At 47.0% G+C, this 18,853-nt stretch overlaps 1 protein-coding gene across 2 annotated transcripts in view; it reads right to left on the bottom strand.

The window, feature by feature from the left end:
• Positions 1-18,853, bottom strand: part of LOC119972695 (calcium/calmodulin-dependent 3',5'-cyclic nucleotide phosphodiesterase 1A-like) — a 782,449-nt gene that overhangs the window by 577,969 nt on the left and 185,627 nt on the right. The window contains exon 1 of one of the 2 annotated variants that reach the window (XM_038809818.1): positions 16,173-16,334. The exons of the other annotated variant lie outside the window; for it this stretch is intronic. Within the exon in view, the coding sequence (XP_038665746.1) occupies positions 16,173-16,207 (35 nt within the window). The 5' untranslated portion in view covers positions 16,208-16,334. Of the gene's footprint in view, positions 1-16,172; positions 16,335-18,853 lie in introns of those variants that run through there. 2 annotated transcript variants of the gene reach the window in all.

Here is an 18,853-nt window from a genome sequence, read left to right as displayed (position 1 = left end):
TTCCTCCAAACACCTTCCCCCACCGGGAATCGTCGAAACAGCGCCGTTTGGGGCCCTAAAGTCCTTTGATAGCGGGAGCTGCCGAACGTGCGGCTTAGCTCCGCATCACCGCAACCGGAAGTCCTCAAATAGGTGACAGTTTTAGATAGAGGATCTGGATCGGCGCAGGCTGGGAGGGCCGAAGGGCCTGTTCCTATGCTGTAATTTTTCTTTCTTCTCTGATCTTTATAAAGGGATGCCCAGTAAGACTGAGATGAGGAGGAATTTCCTCTCTCAAAGGTTGGGAGTTTTTGGTACTCCTTGCCGCAGAGAGCGTCCTTGCGCGGGATTCTCCATTTGAGAGACTAAGAGCTGGGTTCTCCGATGATTTTGAGGCTATGTCTGGAGGAAGTGTCTTGTTTTATGATGAAAAGTCGGTGCCGCCCCATACCAGTGCTCCGCCCAGTGGGTGGGTTAGCAGCAGCGCCATGGATATCTCTCACCGTTCACGATATAATGGCCAGAGTATTGCCGGGTCTGTGGCCGCGCATACGCACGCCAACATGGCGCCTGCCGCGTATGGACCCGGCCAGATAGTGCCCTAGTAACCCCCCCTTGCCACCCCCCCCTCCTCCCCCACCATTACCCCAGCCCCCGCTGAAGACCACCTCGGACAGCGGAACGCCCCCCCCCAACTGTTGACGTAAACTCAGAGCACAAGTGTCCCATGCCATCGGGAACTCGGCCCATCAGGGGAAGGCCTTCAGGTGACGCTCTGAGACCATCCCAATGGCATGCGGCAGACTCACTGATGACGTCGGTTTGGAGATGGCAGAGTATCAGAAAACAGGCACCGTCCGATTTCCGTTTCAAAAGCGGTTCTCCGTTGCCCGACACCGATATCGTAATCGGCGATTGGGCGGAGAATCCCCAAGTGTTGACACCGGGACTGAATGGGTGGACTTGCATGATCCGTTACTGGGCTACCACCTGCGTCATGTGGACCTCAATCAATTCTAATGAAAAATGGTGATTGGTTCGCCAGGGTCAGGATTGGCATTCGATAAGCTGACAAGCTGAAACCGCGTATTCGTACCCCACTCCCCACACTCATCCCAGCCAACAAGATGGCAGGATGGATGCCTTGGGCGACAAAGGTATCGGCCATGGTCAGGATGTCCAAAGCCTGGGGCACTCTGCAGGCTGTGGCCGAGGAGAGGAGTGGGATGCCCTGCCACAGGCAGCTACGATCTACAACTTGGCCCAAACACAACAGGTTATGGCTATGGGCATCCACGGCATTGCATTGTTAGACCTCAGCCAGTCCCAGAGGGAGGTGGCACAGTCTCAGAGGGAGATGATCCAGTCCCTATTTCCGCGAGCAATGAAGGCCCACATACCATTTGTCTTCTTTACCGCCTGCTGCACCTGCATCCTTACTTTAAGTAACTGTTGTACAAGGACTCCCAGATCTCTTTGCACATTCCCTTCTCTCAAATCTATAGCCATTCAGGTAATAATATGCCTTCCTGTGTTTTTGTTACCAAAGTGGATAACCTCACATTTATCCACATTATATTACATCAGCCATACTCTTGCCCACTCACTCAACTTGTCCAAATCACACTGAAGGATCTCTGCATCCTCTTCACTGCTCATCCTCTCACCCAGATTTCTGGCATCTGTACATTTGGAGATATTAGAACACAGAAAATACAGCACAGAACAGGCCCTTTGGCCCACAATGTTGTGCCGAACTTTTGTCCCAGATTAAGAAATCAATCGACACCCCAGAATTCTACCCTAATCCATGTACCCATTCAATAGCCACTTGAAGGTCCCTAATGTTTCTGACTCAACTACTTCCACAAGCAGTGCATTCCATGCCCCCACTATTCTCTGGGTAAAGAACCTACCTCTGACATCCCCCCTATATCTTCCACCATTCACCTTAAATATATGTCCCCTTGTAATGGTTTGTTTCACCCGAGGAAAAAGTCTCTGACTGTCTACTCTATCTATTCCCCTGATCATCTTATAAACCTCTATCAAGTCGCCCCTCATCCTTCTCCGTTCCAATGAGAAAAGGCCCAGCACCCTCAACCTTTCCTCGTATGACCTACTCTCCATTCCAGGCAACATCCTGGTAAATCTCCTTTGCACCGTTTCCAAAGTTTCCACATCCTTCCTAAAATGAGGCGACCAGAACTGCACACAGTACTCCAAATGTGGCCTGACCAAGGTTTTGTACAGCTGCATCACGGCTCTTAAATTCAATCCCTCTGCTAATGAACACGAGCACACCGTACGCCTTCTGCACAGTTCTATCTACTTGAGTGGCAACTTTCAAAGATCTATGAACATAGAACCCAAGATCACTCTGCTCCTCCACATTGCCAAGAACCCTACCGTTAACCGTATATTTCGCATTCATATTTGTCCTTCCAAAATGGACAACCTCACACTTTTCAGGGTTAAACTCCATCTGCCACTTCTCAGCCCAGCTCTGCGTCCTATCTACGTCTCTTTGCAGCTGACAACAGCCCTCCTCACTATCCACAACTCCACCAATCTCCGTATCGGCTGCAAATTTACTGACCCACCCTTCAACTCCCTCATCCAAGTCATTAATGAAAATCACAAACAGCAGAGGACCGAGAACTGATCCCTGCGGTACGCCACTGGTAACTGGGCTCTAGGCTGAATATTTGGCATCTACCGTCACTCTCTGACTTCTATTGGTTAGCCAATTCGTTATCCAACTGGCCAAATTCCCCACTACCCCAAACCTCCTTACTTTCTGCATAAGCCTACCATGGGGAACCTGATCAAATGCCTCACTAAAATCCATGTACACTACATCCACTGCTTTAGCTTCATCCATGTGCTTGGTCACCTCCTCAAAGAATTCAATAAGACTTGTGAGACAAGATCTACCCCTCAGAAATCCGTGCTTACTATCCCTAATCAAGCAGTGTCTTTCCAGATGTTCAGAAATCCTATCCCTCAGTACCCTTTCCACTACTTTGCCGACCACCGAAGAAAGACTAACTGGCCTCTAATCCCCAGAGATATCCCTATTCTCTTTTTGAACAGGGGCACGACATTCGCCACTTTTCAATCCCCTGGTACCACGCCTGTTGACAGTGAGGACAAAAAGATCATTGCCAATGGCTCTGCAATTTCATCTCTTGCTTCCCATAGAATCCTTGGATATATCCCGTCAGGCCCGGGGTACTTGTCTATCCTCAAGTTTTTCAAAATGCTCAACACATCTTCCTTCCTGACAAGTATCTCCTCAAGCTTACCAGTCTGTTTCACACTGTCCTCTCCGACAATATGGCCCCTCTCATTCGTAAATACTGAAGAAAAGTACTCGTTCAAGACCTCTCATATCTCTTCTGACTCAACACACAATCTCCCGCTACTGTCCTTGATCGGACCTACCCTCGCTCTAGTCATTCTCATATTTATCACGTATGTGTAAAAGGCCTTGGGGTTTTCCTTGATCCTACCCACCAATGATTTTTCATGCCCTCTCTTAGTTCTCCTAATCCCTTTCTTCAGTTCCCTCCTGGCTATCTTGTATTCCTCCAGCGCCCTGTCTGCACCTTGTTTCCTCAGCCTTACATAAGTATCCTTCTTCCTCTTAACAAGACATTCAACCTCTCTCGTCAATCCTAGTTCCCTCACTTCCCTGTCTTCCATCTCTTCCCTGTCTGACTGGGACATACATATCAAGGACAAGCAGTATCTGTTCCTTGAACAAGTTCCACATTTCAATTGTGTCCTTCCCTAACAGCATATGTTCCCAAATTATGCACTTCAGTTCTTGTCTGACAGCATCGTATTTACCCTTCCCTCAATTGTAAACCTTGCCCTGTTGCACGCACCTATCCCTCTCCATTACTGAGTGAAATTCACAGAATTGTCGTCACTATCTCCAAAATGCTCCCCCACTAACAAATCTATCACTTGCCCTGGTTCATTACCACGTCTAATATGGCCTCCCCTCTGGGCAGACAATCTACATACTGTGTTAGAAAAGCTTCCTGGACACACTGCACAAACACCACCCCATCCAAACTATTTGATCTAAAGAGTTTCCACTCGATATTTGGGAAGTTGAAGTCACCCATGACAACTACCCTGTGACTTCAGCACCTTTCCAAAATCTGTTTCCCAATCTGTTCCTCCACATCTCTGCTGCTATTGGGGGGCCTATAGAAAACTCGCAACAAGGTGACTGCTCCTTTCCTATTTCTGACTTCAACCCATACTACCTCAGTACGCAGATCCTCCTCGAACTGCCTTTCTGCAGCTGTTATACTATCTCTAATTAACAATGCACCCCCCCCCCCCAACCCCTACCACTCTCCCTAATCTTATTGAAACATTTATAACCAGGAACCTCCAACAACCATTCTGCCCCTCTTTGATCCAAGTTTCCGAGGTGGCCACCACATCGTAGTCCCAAGTACCGATCAATGCCTTAAGTTTACCCACCTTATTCCTGATGCTTCTTGAATTGAAGTATGCACACTTCAACCCATCTCCTTGCCTGCAAGTACTCTCCTTTGTCAGTGTTACCTTCCTCACTGCCTCATTACATGCTTTGGCGTCCTGAACATCAGCTCCCTTAGTTGCTGGACTACAAATTTGGTTCTCATTCCCCTGCCAAATTAGTTTAAACCCTCCCGAAGAGTACTAGAAGGCCTCCCTCCCAGGATATTGGTGCCCCTCTGGTTTAGATGCAACCCGTCCTGCTTGTACAGGTCCCGCCTTCCCCAGAATGAGCTCCAAATATCCAAATACCTGAAGCCCTCCCTCCAACACCATTCCTGCAGCCACGTGTTCAACTGCACTCTCTCCCTATTCCTAGCCTCGCTATCACGTGGCACCGGCAACAAACCAGAGATGACAACGCTGTCTGTCCTGGCTTTTAACTTCCAGCCAAACTCCCAAATCTCATTTATTACATCCCTTATCCTACCTACGTCATTGGTACCAATGTGCACCACAACCTCTGGCTGCTCCCCCTCCCCCTTAAGGGTCCTGAAGACATGATCCGAAACGTCATGGACCCTGGCACCCGGGAGGCAACAAACCATCCGAGAGTCTCGCCCGCGCCCGCAACCGCTTTTCTTACCTCTAACTATTGAGTCGCCTATAACTAGTGCTCTCCTAATCTCCCCCCTTCCCTTCTGAGCCCAGAGCCGGATCTCGTGCCAGAGACCCGGTCACTGCAGCCTACCCTGCTAGTAATCCCCCCCAAACAGTATCCAAGCGGGAGACTTATTGTTGAGAGGAAACGACCAAGGGGATCCCTGCACTGACAGCTTCCTCCTCTTCCTTTGGGCAGCACAAGTGGGTAGGCACTGTGGCTTCACAGCGCCAGGGTCCAGGTTCAATTCCCTGCTGGGTCACTGTCTGTGCGGAATCTGCACCTTCTCCCTGTGTCTGCATGTGTTTCCTCCGGGTGCTCGGTTCCTCCCACAGTCCAAAGACGTGCAGGTTAGGTGGATTGGACATGATAAATTGCCCTTAGTGGACCAAAGGAGGGGTTATTGGGTTACGGAAGAAAGGGTGGAAGTGGGTCGGTGCAGACTTGATGAGCTGAATGGCCTCCTTCTGCACTGTACGTTCTAGTTCCTACCTCTACACTGTTACCCAGCTACCTTTGTTCTCAGGTGTAACAATGTCCTTGGAGCTTCTATCTGTCCACCCCTTCAGCTTCCCGAATGATCCTCTAGTTCATCAGCTCCAGGCTCCAGTTCCTTAACACGGTGTGTGAGGAGCTGGAGATGGCTGCACTTCCCACAGGTGAAGTCAGCAAGGACCACCGGTCGTCTCCCTTTACCTCGAACATTCTGCAGGAGGAACATTCCACTGCCCTAGCTGCCATCTACTTAGTCTCCCAGGAAAAAAGAAAAAAAAAGTAAACAGCTTACCTGCTCACGGCACTGAGTCTTTTATTTTAGCCATGATGTGGAGATGCCGGCATTGGGCTGGGGTGAGCACAGTAGTAAGTCTTACAACACCAGGTTAAAGTCCAACAGGTTTGTTTCAAACACGAGCTTTCGGAGCGCAGCTCCTTCCTCAGGTGAATGAAGAGGTATGTTCCAGAAACTTATATATACACAAATTTTAAAGATGCCTAGTTACCCCTATCTCTGGATCTGTAAAGACTTGATTACCTGCAAATGCTCGCATTCTAAGCATTGTCTGGCATCTTTGACTTTGTCTGTATATAGTTTCTGGAACCTACCTCTTCATTCACCTGAGTAAGGAGCAGTGCTCCGAAAGCCAGTGTTTGAAACAAACCTGTTGGACTTTAACCTGGTGTTGTAAGACGTCTTACTGTTTTTATTTTAGGTTAGAGGAGGAGGGAGGGAGGGAGACACTACATGTGTAATGTCTCGGATTTCCTCACCGTTCAAATTTATTGGGGTAATACAAACCTTCCCAGGTCTCCCCACAGCCGACTTCCGGTTCCTGCTCTGAAAAAGTAAGTTGAAAATCAAAAACTCAGCTTACTTCCAGCTCTCTCCTCCAAAAATCACTCCCCTCTCTGCCCACTCCGCTGGAAGAATGAAGGGAGGTATGAGGCTAGTTATAGGCCTGTTAACCCACCGTGAGTAGGGAAAATACTGTAAGCTACTTTTAAGTACCCTGATTGCATATAATTTGGAAAATAAAGTGGAGAAGTTTGGTCACAAGACAGAAAAAGCAAGAATGTATTTTTTAAATGAGAGACATGTTGGGATTCAAAGGGATATATGCGTGCTTGTACATAGATCAGAGAAGTCAACACGTAGGGAATTAGAAGGCAAACAGTACATTTGCTTTATTACAAGGGGATTATGACAAAAGCACAAAGAACACTTGCTATAATTATGAAAGTCCTCAGTGAAACCAGACCAGGGTAATCTGCCCAGTTGTGGTCTTCTTATCTAAGGATAATATACTTTTCTTGTTGTTGGTGGGGAAGAAACAATACAGGTTCAATGGATTGATAAGTTTGCCCAATGAGTGGAGGTTGAGCTAGGATTTTCTGGAAATTTGTAGAACAAACGGTGTAGGCCGCTCATCGTCTCACCCATCGGGAACTCGGTGTGGCGGCTGCGGACTCAGTCCAGCAGTTGGGGGAGGACCGTTCCGCGGGCAGGGAGAGACATTATTCGGGACTGGGAGCGATGGGGAGGGGGGGGGGGGGGTGGGGGGGGTCTGGGGTGCGCATGCGAGTTGAAAGGGGAGGACTATTTGTTTTTTTTTTTAATTTAGAGTACCCAATTCATTTTTTCCAATTAAGGGGCAATTTAGCGTGGCCAATCTACCTAGCCTACACATCTTTGGGTTGTGGGGGTGAAACCCACGCAAACACGGGGAGAATGTGCAAACTCCACACGGACAGTGACCCAGAGCCGGGATCGAACCTGGGACCTCGGCGGCGTGAGGCTACAGGGCTAACCCACTGAGCCACCGTGCTGCCCGGGGGTGGTGGGGGGGACCATTTCAGCGGTCAGGTCCATGAGCGGACTCCACCATGAAGCATGCACGACCACGGACCCGGCAATTCTCTGCGGCATATCGGCTGCAAGAGCAGGTGCTCTACACTGCCGAACTGCTAGCCCCCAGCAAAACGGGAAATCGGCTGTTTTGAGCCAATTTTCCCACTGTTCCCATGCCTACGTGGGGGCATAGCCCCGGAATCGGAGAATCCAGTCAAGGGTGGGATTCTGCGTTGGCTGATGCCAGAAATGGGAAATGCGATTGGGCGGAGAATCGGCAAGGCCGGAGGGAGGGGTGGGTGATGGAGGAACAGGCCATGTTCCCGGGGTGACACCTCATGGGATATCCAGATATGGACTGCCATTGCGGTAGCCTGCAAGGCAGTAATCTTGTTGCGCACCCCACTGACAACCCACCTTGGCCCCTGGTTCTGCCGAGCGACACCAGCCATATGGGTGCCCCCATCCCTCCCATCTCCACACCCCAGCTCCCACCCCCACACCCCACCCTCCGCCATACCACCCGTCCGGCCGCCACCCACCGGCGGGCATCAGGTGGACCACTCACTCAAGGACAATATCTACTGCAGCCCCTATGTCAGTACCAGGCGGGGGCATCAGGGACACATATCAGGGCCAGAGGCCCCCATGGTGCTTGGCACCGACGAGGTCAGGGGCTTAATTAAAAAGGTCAGGGTCAGAACATTTGTCATGTTTTGCCATCTTAGGTGCATATGAACTAGTGTCTGAAGCCTACAGACAAAGGTTTAGAAATTTAAGGAAAGAACCTGTAAAACATCCATGGATTTTGAAAGGCTCAAACAGTGGGAAAGGGCTTTGAAAATAGTCCAAACATATGAAGCTCTCATCGAAATTATACTTTTGGAGGAGTTTAAAAATTCAAATCCTGATGTAGTGAGAATTCATGTGGAAGAGCAGACGGTTAAAACTGCGAGATTAGCAGGAGAAATGGCAGATGATTATGAATTAGTTCATAAATCAAAGCTTGGTTTCCGACATTAGTTACAGCCTGTGAAGGATTGAAACTGCGGAAAAGAGAAATGGTAGAGGTAAAGGAGATCTAATGGAAGATAATAAGGAGAGTGTACCTCAGATTAAAAAAGAAATCCTGGAGGATGGAAGAGAAATGAAAAGTTTTAAACATTTTCACTGCAATAAACTAGGCCATGTAAAGTCACAGTTTTGGTGGTTGAAGAAAAGCACTGGGAAGGCTGATGTGGTAAAACAGGATGACAGTGGGGTTTGTTAAAGTGATAAAGGAAAGCCCAAATGAAGCGAAGGAAGTGCAAAGGATTGTACAGCCTGATCAAGAGGTGATTGATAGAAGTTGCCAGATCTCTTTAAAGAATTTACTTGTGTGGGTAAAGTTTACTCAGGTGTAGCAGGAGTAGGTAAGGAAGCCACAATTTTAAAGTGATACGGGAGCTAGTCAATCTTTGATGGTAAGAGATAAGGAGTTACGTAGTTTGGAAAGAATCGGATGTTTGAGAAAGAACAAGAACAGGAGCCGAGGATGAGGCAGATATTTTTACTTCAGGAAAATTGGCAGAGTTACAACAAAGATATAGAAATAAAACGGATGTATCAGAAAGCATACACGGAAGATGAATCCGAGTATACCAGAACGTTATTACCGTAAAAGTGATGTCTTGATGAGAAAATGGAGACCTTTACATATGCAGGTGGATGAAAAGTGGGCAAAGGTTCATCAAGTGGTATTGCCGGTAGGGTATAGAGAGGAGGTGTTGTGAGTAGCACATGAGGTACCCGTGGGAGGTCATTTGGAAGGAAGGATAACTCAAGCTAAAATCCAAAAATATTTCTATTGGCCGGGACTACATAAAGATGTAGTTAAATTTGTCGATCATGTCACACATAGAACACAGAACAGGACAGTGCAGAACAGGCCCATTAGCCCTCTATGTTGTGCCTAGCATTGTCCAAAACCAAGATCAAGCTATCCCACTCCCTGTCATTCTGGTATACTCCATGTGCTTGTCCAATAACCGCTTGAAAGTTCCTGAAGTGTCCGACTCCATAATCACAGGCCAATCCACACCCTAACCACTCTCCGAGTAAAGAACCTACCTTGGATATCCTTCCTATATCTCCAACCCTGAATCTTATAGTTATGCCCCCTTGTAACAGCTACATCTACCCGAGGAAATAGTCTCTGAACGTCCACTCTATCTATCCCCCTCATAGAAACATTGAACATTACAACGCAGTACAGGCCCTTCAGCCCTCGATGTTGGGCCGACCTGTGAAACCACTCTAAAGCCCATCTACACTATTCCCTTATCATCCATATGTCTATCAATGGACATTTGAATGCCCTTAGTGTTGGCGAGTCCACTACTGTTGCAGGCAGGGCATTCCACGCCCTTACTACTCTCTGAGTAAAGAACCTATCTCTGACATCTGTCCTGTATCTATCTCCTCTCAATTTAAAGCTATGTCCTCTCATCCTAGACATCACCATCCGCGGAAAAAGGTTCTCACTGTCCACCCTATCTAATCCTCTGATCATCTTGTATGTCTCAATTAAGTCACCTCTTAACCTTCTTCTCTCTAACGAAAACAGCTTCAAGTCCCTCAGCCTTCCCTCATAAGATCTTCCCTCCATAACAAGCAACATTCTGGTAAATCTCCTCTGCACTCTTTCCAATGCTTCCACATCCTTCCTATAATGTGGCGACCAGAATTGCACGCAATACACCAAATGCGGCCGCACCAGAGTTTTGTACAGCTGCAACATGACTTCATGGCTTCGAAACTCAATCCCTCTACCAATAAAAGCTAACGCCCGTACGCCTTCTTCATGGCTTTATCCACTTGAGTGGCAACCTTCAGAGATCTGTGGACATGAACCCCAAGATCTGTCTGTTCCTCCGTATTCCTCAGAACCCTGCCGTGGACCCTGTAATCCGCATTCAAATTTTTTCTACCAAAATGAATCACGTCGCACTTACCAGGGTTAAACTCCATCTGCCATTTTTCGGCCCAGTTCTGTATCCTATCAATGTCTCTTTGCAGCTGACAACAGCCCTCCTCACTATCCACAACTCCACCAATCTCCGTATCGTCTGCAAATTTACTGACCCACCCTTCAGCCACCTCTTCCAAGTCATTGATAAAAATCACAAATAGCAGAGGACCCAGCACTGATCCCTGTGGTACACGGCTGGTAACTGGTCTCCAGTCTGAAAATTTTCCATCCACCACCACCCTCTGTCTTCTATATGATTTTAAGGTAAAGATAGATAGTTTTTTGAAGAATAAAGGGATTAAGGGTTATGGTGTTCGGGCCGGAAAGTGGAGCTGAGTCCACAAAAGATCAGCCATGATCTCATTGAATGGCGGAGCAGGCTCGAGGGGCCAGATGGCCTACTCCTGCTCCTAGTTCTTATGTTCTTATGATAGCCAGTTACTTATCCAATTGGCCAAATTTCCCTCTATCCCACACCTCCTTACTTTCTTCATGAGCCAACCATGGGGAAACTTATCAAGCACATGTCAAGTGATGGGGAAACCTCACGCTGTGATAATACCAGGGCCCTTCATACCAATTCCAGCATTTGAGGAACCTTCTACAAGGGTCTTGATTGACTGCGTCGGACTGCTTCCTAAAACGAAAAGAAGGAATCAATATCTTTTGACTAATATGGATGTGTCTACTCGGTTTCTAGAGGCCATTCCAGTACGCATTATTACAGCGAGAAAGATTGTGGAGGAGTTACTTAAATTCTTTACTCAATATGGACTACCCACAGAAATACAGTCGAATCATGGATAAAATTTGACCTCAAGGTTATTCAAAGAAGTTATGGATAGCTTAGGAATAAAATAATTTAATTCAATTGCGTACCATCCAGAATCTCAGGGAGCATTAGAAAGGTGGCATCAGACATTAAAGACAATGTTGAAGGTTTATTGTCAAGATTATCCAGAGGAATGGGATAAAGAAATTCCCTTCGTACTGTTTCTAATTAGGGATGCACCTAATGAGTCAACCAAATTCAGTCCTTTTGAACTAATGTTTGGTCATGAGGTAAGAGTACGGCTTAAATTGATTGAGGAAAAATTGGTTAGTGAGCAGTCGGAACTTATATTATTGCATTACGTGTCAAATTTTAGGGAATGATTAAATAGGGCAGGTGAATTTAGAAGTTTTTTTAAAAGTTACACAACATGTGATTAAACGGATAGCGGACAAGAAAGCAAAAGTTCGTAGTTTTGCCAGTGGAGATAAAGTTTTAGTATTGTTGCCAGTGGTAGGTAAATCTTTAAAAGCAAGGTTTTGTGGACCTTATCAGATTCAAAGGAAATTAAGTGAGGTGAATTATGTGGTAAGAACGCCGGATAGAAGGAAAACTCACTGGTGTGTCATGTGAATATGCTTAAAAGGTACTTTGAAAGGGAAGGAGAGAAAAATGAAGAGGTTTTAATGATTCTAACTCAAAGTGAAGGATCAAATCCAGATGACTGTGAATTTGACATCCCTCAAATTAAATTGGAAAACGAGAATGTTTTTAAAAATCAGGATAAATTGTTGAGTTACCTTCCAGAGGAAAAATGAACTGACCTGAAAGAGTGATTGGCAAGTTTGTGGAGATAAGTTGGAAAGTACTAAAATGGCTTTACATGATGTAGATGTGAGAAATGCTGTTCCAATTAAACAACATTCATATAGACTTAACCCTTTAAAATTGGCACAGTTTAACAAAGAAATTGAAAGTATGCTTAAAAATGGCATAATTGAAGTGGGTTGCAGACAATGGAGCTCACCCATAGTGATGGTACCGAAACCAGACGGTACCCAACGGTTGTTTGTGGACTATAGAAAGGTTAATGCAGTTACAAGAACGGACTCTTATCCTATCCCACATTTGGAGGATTGAATTGAGAAGGTGGGACAATCAGCTTTTATTTCCAAACTGGATTTACTTAAAGGTTTCTGACAGGTACATTTATCCGAAAGGATTTCAGCTTCCGTGACTCCAGATGGTATATAAAAATTCAAAGTTATGCTATTTGACATGAAAAACTCTCCAACCACATTTCAACGGTTAACAAACAAAGTTGTTTCAGTCCAAAGATGTGCAGGTTAGGCGGATTGGCCATGTTAAATTGTCCATAGTGTCCAAAATTGTTCTTGGTGTTGGGTGGGGTTGCTGGGTTGTTGGGTTAGGGTGGAGGTGTGGGCCTTGAATAGGGTGCTCTTTCCAAGAGCCGGTGCAGACTCGATGGGCCGAATGGCCTCCTTCTGCACTGTAAATTCTATAATTCTATTACCCAATTGTGCAGTACACATCGGCGATTTGGTAATTTTTAGCCAGACATGGAAAGAAGCATCTGATGGAGTTATTCGATCGACTTCAGGAGGCGGGTTTGGTGGTAAACCTAGCCAAAAGTGAATTTGGAAAAGCCCATGTCATTTTCCTTGGCCATACAATCGGACAGGGTCGAATGGTCCCACGGGATGTGAAAACGAAAGGTATTGGGGAATTTCCAATACCCTCGACACGAAGGGAAACAATGTGATTTCTTGGCATGAGTGGGTTACACCGCAAATTTGTGCTGAATTTTAGCAGTGTGGTTGCTCCACTGACGGACTTTCTAAAGAAGCGTAGCAAATTTCAGTTGACAGCAGAGTGTCAAAAGGCATTTGACAGCCTGAAGGCTGTGTTTACCAATGCTCCTGTGTCAGAGAATTACAAGGGGCTCTGTGATCGGATTGAACTAAAGGCGCTTTTCGCAGTACCTTCATTCATGCCTACTTGTGACAATAAGTTATTACAGGGCTGTTTTAGCACAATGGGCTAAACAGCTGGCTTGTAATGCAGAACAATGCCAGCAGCGCGGGTTCAATTCCCGTACTGGCCTCCCCGAACAGGTGCCGGAATGTGGCAACTAGGGGTTTTTCACAGTAACTTCATTGAAGCCTAGTTGTGATTATAAGTGATTATTATTATCTGACCTTAAAGAGCAATGCAAGGCGTAGAGAAATGGATGGTTCATGCAGAGACCTTCTTGTCCAAAGAGACTGTCAATCACGAGGGATTCCAGTTGGAGGAAGAACTAAAATGGACTATGTTATTATAAATGTTTGTGTGTTTTGTTAAACAAAAAAGTATATTTACTGTCAATGTTGTTTAAAAGAAAATGAAAAGGTGAAAAATGAAACCATCTTAAACTTGATGGTTTATTTTTTTCATGGGGGGAGGTATCATGGGAATGCCACTTTAAGAAATGTTTGTCTGCAGTGATGTCCGTGTGTGGGTGGAGCTGGGCTCTGATTCTGCTTTTTACTTTCGTTTTGAGCTGGAAGCGGTTTTGGCTCTGAGGTTTAGTTTTGTTTCAGTTGGAGAGCTGTATTCAAACCAAGGAGGTGTATTTTGGTCTTTCTCTCTACATGCTGAAGAATGTCTCCAGATCACTTGATGATTTCAAAGTAATATCTGTTTCTGTAAAGAATGCAACCCTACTGTCTTTGTTAAAAAAGGGTCTTTGACCTATAGATGTTGTTCGTAAAGTTATTAAGGGTTACCTATAGAGTACTGTATCTTTTTTGGGGGATATCAGTGTTGGTGTTTGATATGATGTTTACTGTGTGTTTATAAAATGTTAACTGGATTCATAGAATAAACATTGTTTTTGTTTAATAATACTTTAGATCTCTGTTGCATCACACCTGTAAAGTGGGCCCTTGTGCTCCCCATAACCAAAATCGACTAAACGTTGTGGGTCAGGTGAACTCCATAATATACTTCTGTGTTCTCTAAACCCTGGCCCATAATAAATGCAACCAGCAATGGTGGGTTTCCTCCTAGTGGTCGTAGCCCTGCGGCGTTATGAGCTGCCGCTGCTCAAGGAGGAGGAAGCTGCAGCAGCGGAGTGTGCAGCAGTGGAGCATGCACCAGAAGAACAGGAGGCAGCAGCCCAGGATGGAGAGCCTGTTTACCAACAGGCTGAGGAGATGGAGGAGGTGCAAAGGAGTCGCGGCATGAGGCCTCGTGTGCACCAGCTTCACCTAACATTCAAGGAACTGCCAGACCGGGAATGCCATTGAAGATTCCGGCTGAGCAGGGAGACAGTGTGACATATCTGCCAGATCATGGTACACCTGGCTCCGTGGGCGTATGGGGGAGACACCCGCTTCCAATTATCTGCCATCAAGGTCTTCTTGAACTTTTGCGCGAAGGAGTCCTTCCAGGTGCCAATTAATTGGACCATATCCTGCAAAGGAGATTTACCAGGATGTTGCCTGGAATGGAGAGTCGGTCTTCCGAGGAATGGTTGAGTGTGCTCGGCCTTTTCTCATTAGAATGGAGAAGAATGAGGGGCGACTTGATAGAGGTTTCTAAAATGATCAGGGGAATAGATAGAATAGACAGTCGGAGACTTTTCCCTGGGTGGAACAAACCATTACAAGGGGACATAAATTTAAGGTGAATGGTGGAAGATACAGGGGGATGTCAGAGGTAGGCTCTTTACCCAGAGAGTAGTGGGGGCATGGAATGCACTGCCTGTGGAAGTAGTTGAGTCGGAAACATTAGGGACCTTCAAGCGGCTATTGGATGGGTACATGGATTACAGTAGAATGATGGAGTGTAGATTAATTTGTTCTTAAGGGCAGCAGGGTAGCATTGTGGATAGCACAATTGCTTCACAGCTCCAGGGTCCCAGGTTCGATTCCGGCTTGGGTCACTGTCTGTGTGGAGTCTGCACATCCTCCCCGTGTGTGCGTGGGTTTCCTCCGGGTGCTCCGGTTTCCTCCCACGGTCCAAAGATATGCAGGTTAGGTGGATTGGCCATGGTAAATTTCCCTTAGTGTCCAAAATTGCCCTTAGTGTTGGGTGGGGTTACTGGGCTTTGGGGATAGGGTGGAGGTGTTGACCTCGGGTAGGGTGCTCTTTCCAAGAGCCGGTGCAGACTCGATGGGTCGGGTGGCCTCCTTCTGCACTGTAAATTCTATGATAATCTATGATTAGTCTCGGACAAAGGTTCAGCACAACATCGTGGGCCGAAAGGCCTGTTCTGTGCAGTATTTTTCTCTGTTCTATGTTCTAGGTGCGGAGTGAGGACCTGTCTAGAATTTACCAGAGCTCGATGCACAGGTGTATCTGCGCCAGAGGAGGATGTATCTGTGAGTTGGTGCTCAGCTACCGCGAGGTATAGGTCAGTACGCCAGATGACAACAGAATCCTATTTGTTGGCAGGTTTGATGACAAAGTGGGTCCTGACGGAGCGAAGAGCGGAAAGTTCAGAACGAGAAAGGTTGTAATGCGCGAGGGGGGCAGAAAATTTGGACACACCCACGGGACAGTTGTCTGCCATCCATCTTTTTGATATTTTCTACCCCTCCCACCCTCACCTTCCACCCCCGCCCCCCCCCCCCCCCGCCCCGCCCCGCATTCCAGCCTCTCTCTTCCAAACTTTCTGTCTGATCTGAATCAGACCTTCAATCTCCAGTCAGTTACCAAAACCATGCAAGGCGGCACGGGGCACAGTGGTTAGCAGTGCTGCCTAACAGCGCCGAGGACCCGGGTTCGATCCCGGCCCTGGATTACTGACTGTATGGAGCTTGTACCTCCTCCCCATGTCTGCGTGGGTCTCACCCCCCACAACCTGGCTTGGCACAATTCACACCTTGATTACCTGTGAGTATCGCCCATTCCAGATGAAGGAGACATATCCTGAGTGAATGAGGCACGTCCAGAGTGGGAATTAGAATTTGATCATTTGGTGTAGTGAGGTAATTCGATGCAGAGTGGGAGAAGATGCTTTCTCCCGATCTTTTTGTTCTTTTCCTTCTGGCCTGCAACAGTTAATCTGCAGAGAGAACCAGCGAGCATCCTGGGAGTTTCATTATCTTTTCAAAATGTGTGGGGGGGGAAAAACTGAAGTGACATCACAGTAAAGCTGTGACCTGATTGGCTGGTTGGGAATCTGTTAAATTTGAAAAAAAAATAATATTGCAAAACAAATCGAATTGATTAACTAAATAGTGGAGTAACTAAACCTGAGGGCAGTGATCGGTATTGAGCATTTAATTTTACAGTGAAAATCATCTAGCGTTAGGGCCATATAGTTAATTGTAACTCAATCTACCAATAATTCAAGTGTTTATTTTAAATTAATTCATTAGTGCTTAAATGTCACTCAGCGGGCTGGAGTGCTCCAACTGTGAGATGTGGCAGATCTGTGACGCTTCCAGCATTCCGGTCGACTACATCTGCAGCAAGTGGAACCAATGATATCTCCTCACAGGCCTGGTGGTTCAGTTGGAGCAGAAATTGGATGTACTTAGGAACATGCAGGTGGCGGAAAGCGTCATACATAGGAGTTATAGAGATGTGCAAGGTGCAGGAAGAGAGATGGGTGACCATCAGATGGGGCAGGCAGTCAGTGCAGGGATCCACTGTGGTTGTCCCCCTCTCGAACAGGTATACCGCTTTGGATACTGTTGGGGGGAATAGCCTATCAGGGGAAAACAGCAGCAGCCAGAGCAGTGGCACCACGGCTGGCTCTGATATTCAGCAGGGAGGATCAAAGCGCAGAAGAGAAATAGTCATAGGGGACTCTATAGTCAAGTGCACAGATAGGCGCTTCTGTGAGCGTGAACGAGACTCCAGGATGGTATGTTGCCTCCCTGGTACCAGGGTCCAGAATGTCTCAGAACGGGTAGAGGGCACCCTGAAGGGGGAGGCCAAACAGGCCGAGGTAGTTGTACATATTGGCACGAAGGGGCATGAGGTCCTGCAGCAGGGGTTCAGGGAGCTAGGCAGAAAGTTAAAAGACACGACCACCTGGGTTGTAATCTCGGGATTAGTCCCTGTGCCACGTGCCAGTGAGGCTAGAAATAGGAAGATAGAGCAGCTAAACATGTGGCTAAACAGCTGGAGGGAGGGTTTCCATTATCTGGACCACTGGGAGCTCTTCCGGGGCAGGTGTTACCTGTATAAGGACGGGTTGCATCTAAACTGGAGAGGCGTAAATATCCTGGCCGCGAGGTTTGCAAGGGCACATGGGAGGGTTTAAACTCGTATAGCAGGAGGGTGGGTACCGGAGCAATAGGTCAGAAGGTGAAAACATTGAGGAAGAACTAGGGAATAGGGGCAGTATAGCTCTGAGGAAGAGCACACAGGGAAATGTTGCTGTACACAATGGGTCTGGTGGCCTCAAGAGCACATGTTTTCATGCAAGAGGTACAACAGGCAAGGCAGATTAACTTAGAGCTTGGATTAGTACTTGGAACAATGATGTCGTTGCCATTACAGAGACCTGGTTGAGGGAACGACAGGATTGGCAGCTAAACATTCCAGGTTTTAGATGTTTCAGGTGGGATAGAGGGGGATGTAAAAGGGGTGGAGGCGTTCCGTGCCTGGTTAGGGAGAATATCACAGCTGTACTACAGGAGGACACCTCAGAGGGCTGTGAGGCTATATGGGTAGAGATCAGGAATAAGAAGAGTGCAGTCACAATTTTGGGGGTTTACTACAGGCCTCCCGACAGCCAGCGGGAGATAGAGGAGCAGATAGGTAGAAAGATTTTGGAAAGGAGTAAAAGCAACAGGGTTGTTGTGGTAGGAGACTTTAACTTCCCCAAAATTGACTGGGACTCGCGTAGTGCGAGGGGCTTGGATGGGGCAGAGTTTGTAAGGAGCATCCAGGAGGGCTTCTTAAAACAATATGTAGTAAGTCCAACTAGGGAAGGGGCTGTACTGGACCTGGTATTGGGGAATGAGCCCGGCCCGGTGGCAGAAGTTTCAGTCGGGGAGCATTTCGGGAACAGTGACCACAATTCACTAAGTTTTAAAGTGCTGGTGGACAAGGATAAGACTGGTCCTAGGGTGAATGTGCTAAATTGGGGGAAGGCTAATTATGACAATATTAGGCGGGAACTGAAGAACCTAGATTGGGGCAGATGTTTGAGGGTAAGTCAACATCTGACATGTGGGAGGCTTTCAAATGTCAGTTGAAAGGAATTCAGGACGGGAATGTTCCTGTTGGAAGAACAAGAACAAAGAACAAAGAAAATTACAGCACAGGAACAGGCCCTTCAGCCCTCCCAGCCTGCGCCGATCCAGATCCTTTATCTAAACCTGTCGCCTATTTTCCAAGGATCTACTTCTCTCTGTTCCCTGCCCGTTCATATATCTGTCCAGATGCATCTTAAATGATGCTATCATGCCCGCCTCTACCACCTCCGCTGGCAAAGCATTCCAGGCACCCACCACCCTCTGCGTAAAAAACTTTCCACGCACATCTCCCTTAAACTTTCCCCCTCTCACCTTGAAATCATGACCCCTTGTAACTGACACCCCCACTCTTGGGAAA

This window comes from Scyliorhinus canicula, chromosome 10, assembly GCF_902713615.1.
Source record: "Scyliorhinus canicula chromosome 10, sScyCan1.1, whole genome shotgun sequence".
Taxonomy (NCBI): Eukaryota; Metazoa; Chordata; class Chondrichthyes; order Carcharhiniformes; family Scyliorhinidae; genus Scyliorhinus; species Scyliorhinus canicula.
The sequence above is the reverse complement of the archived record's forward strand: the minus strand, read 5'-3'. Positions and strand labels throughout refer to the sequence as shown.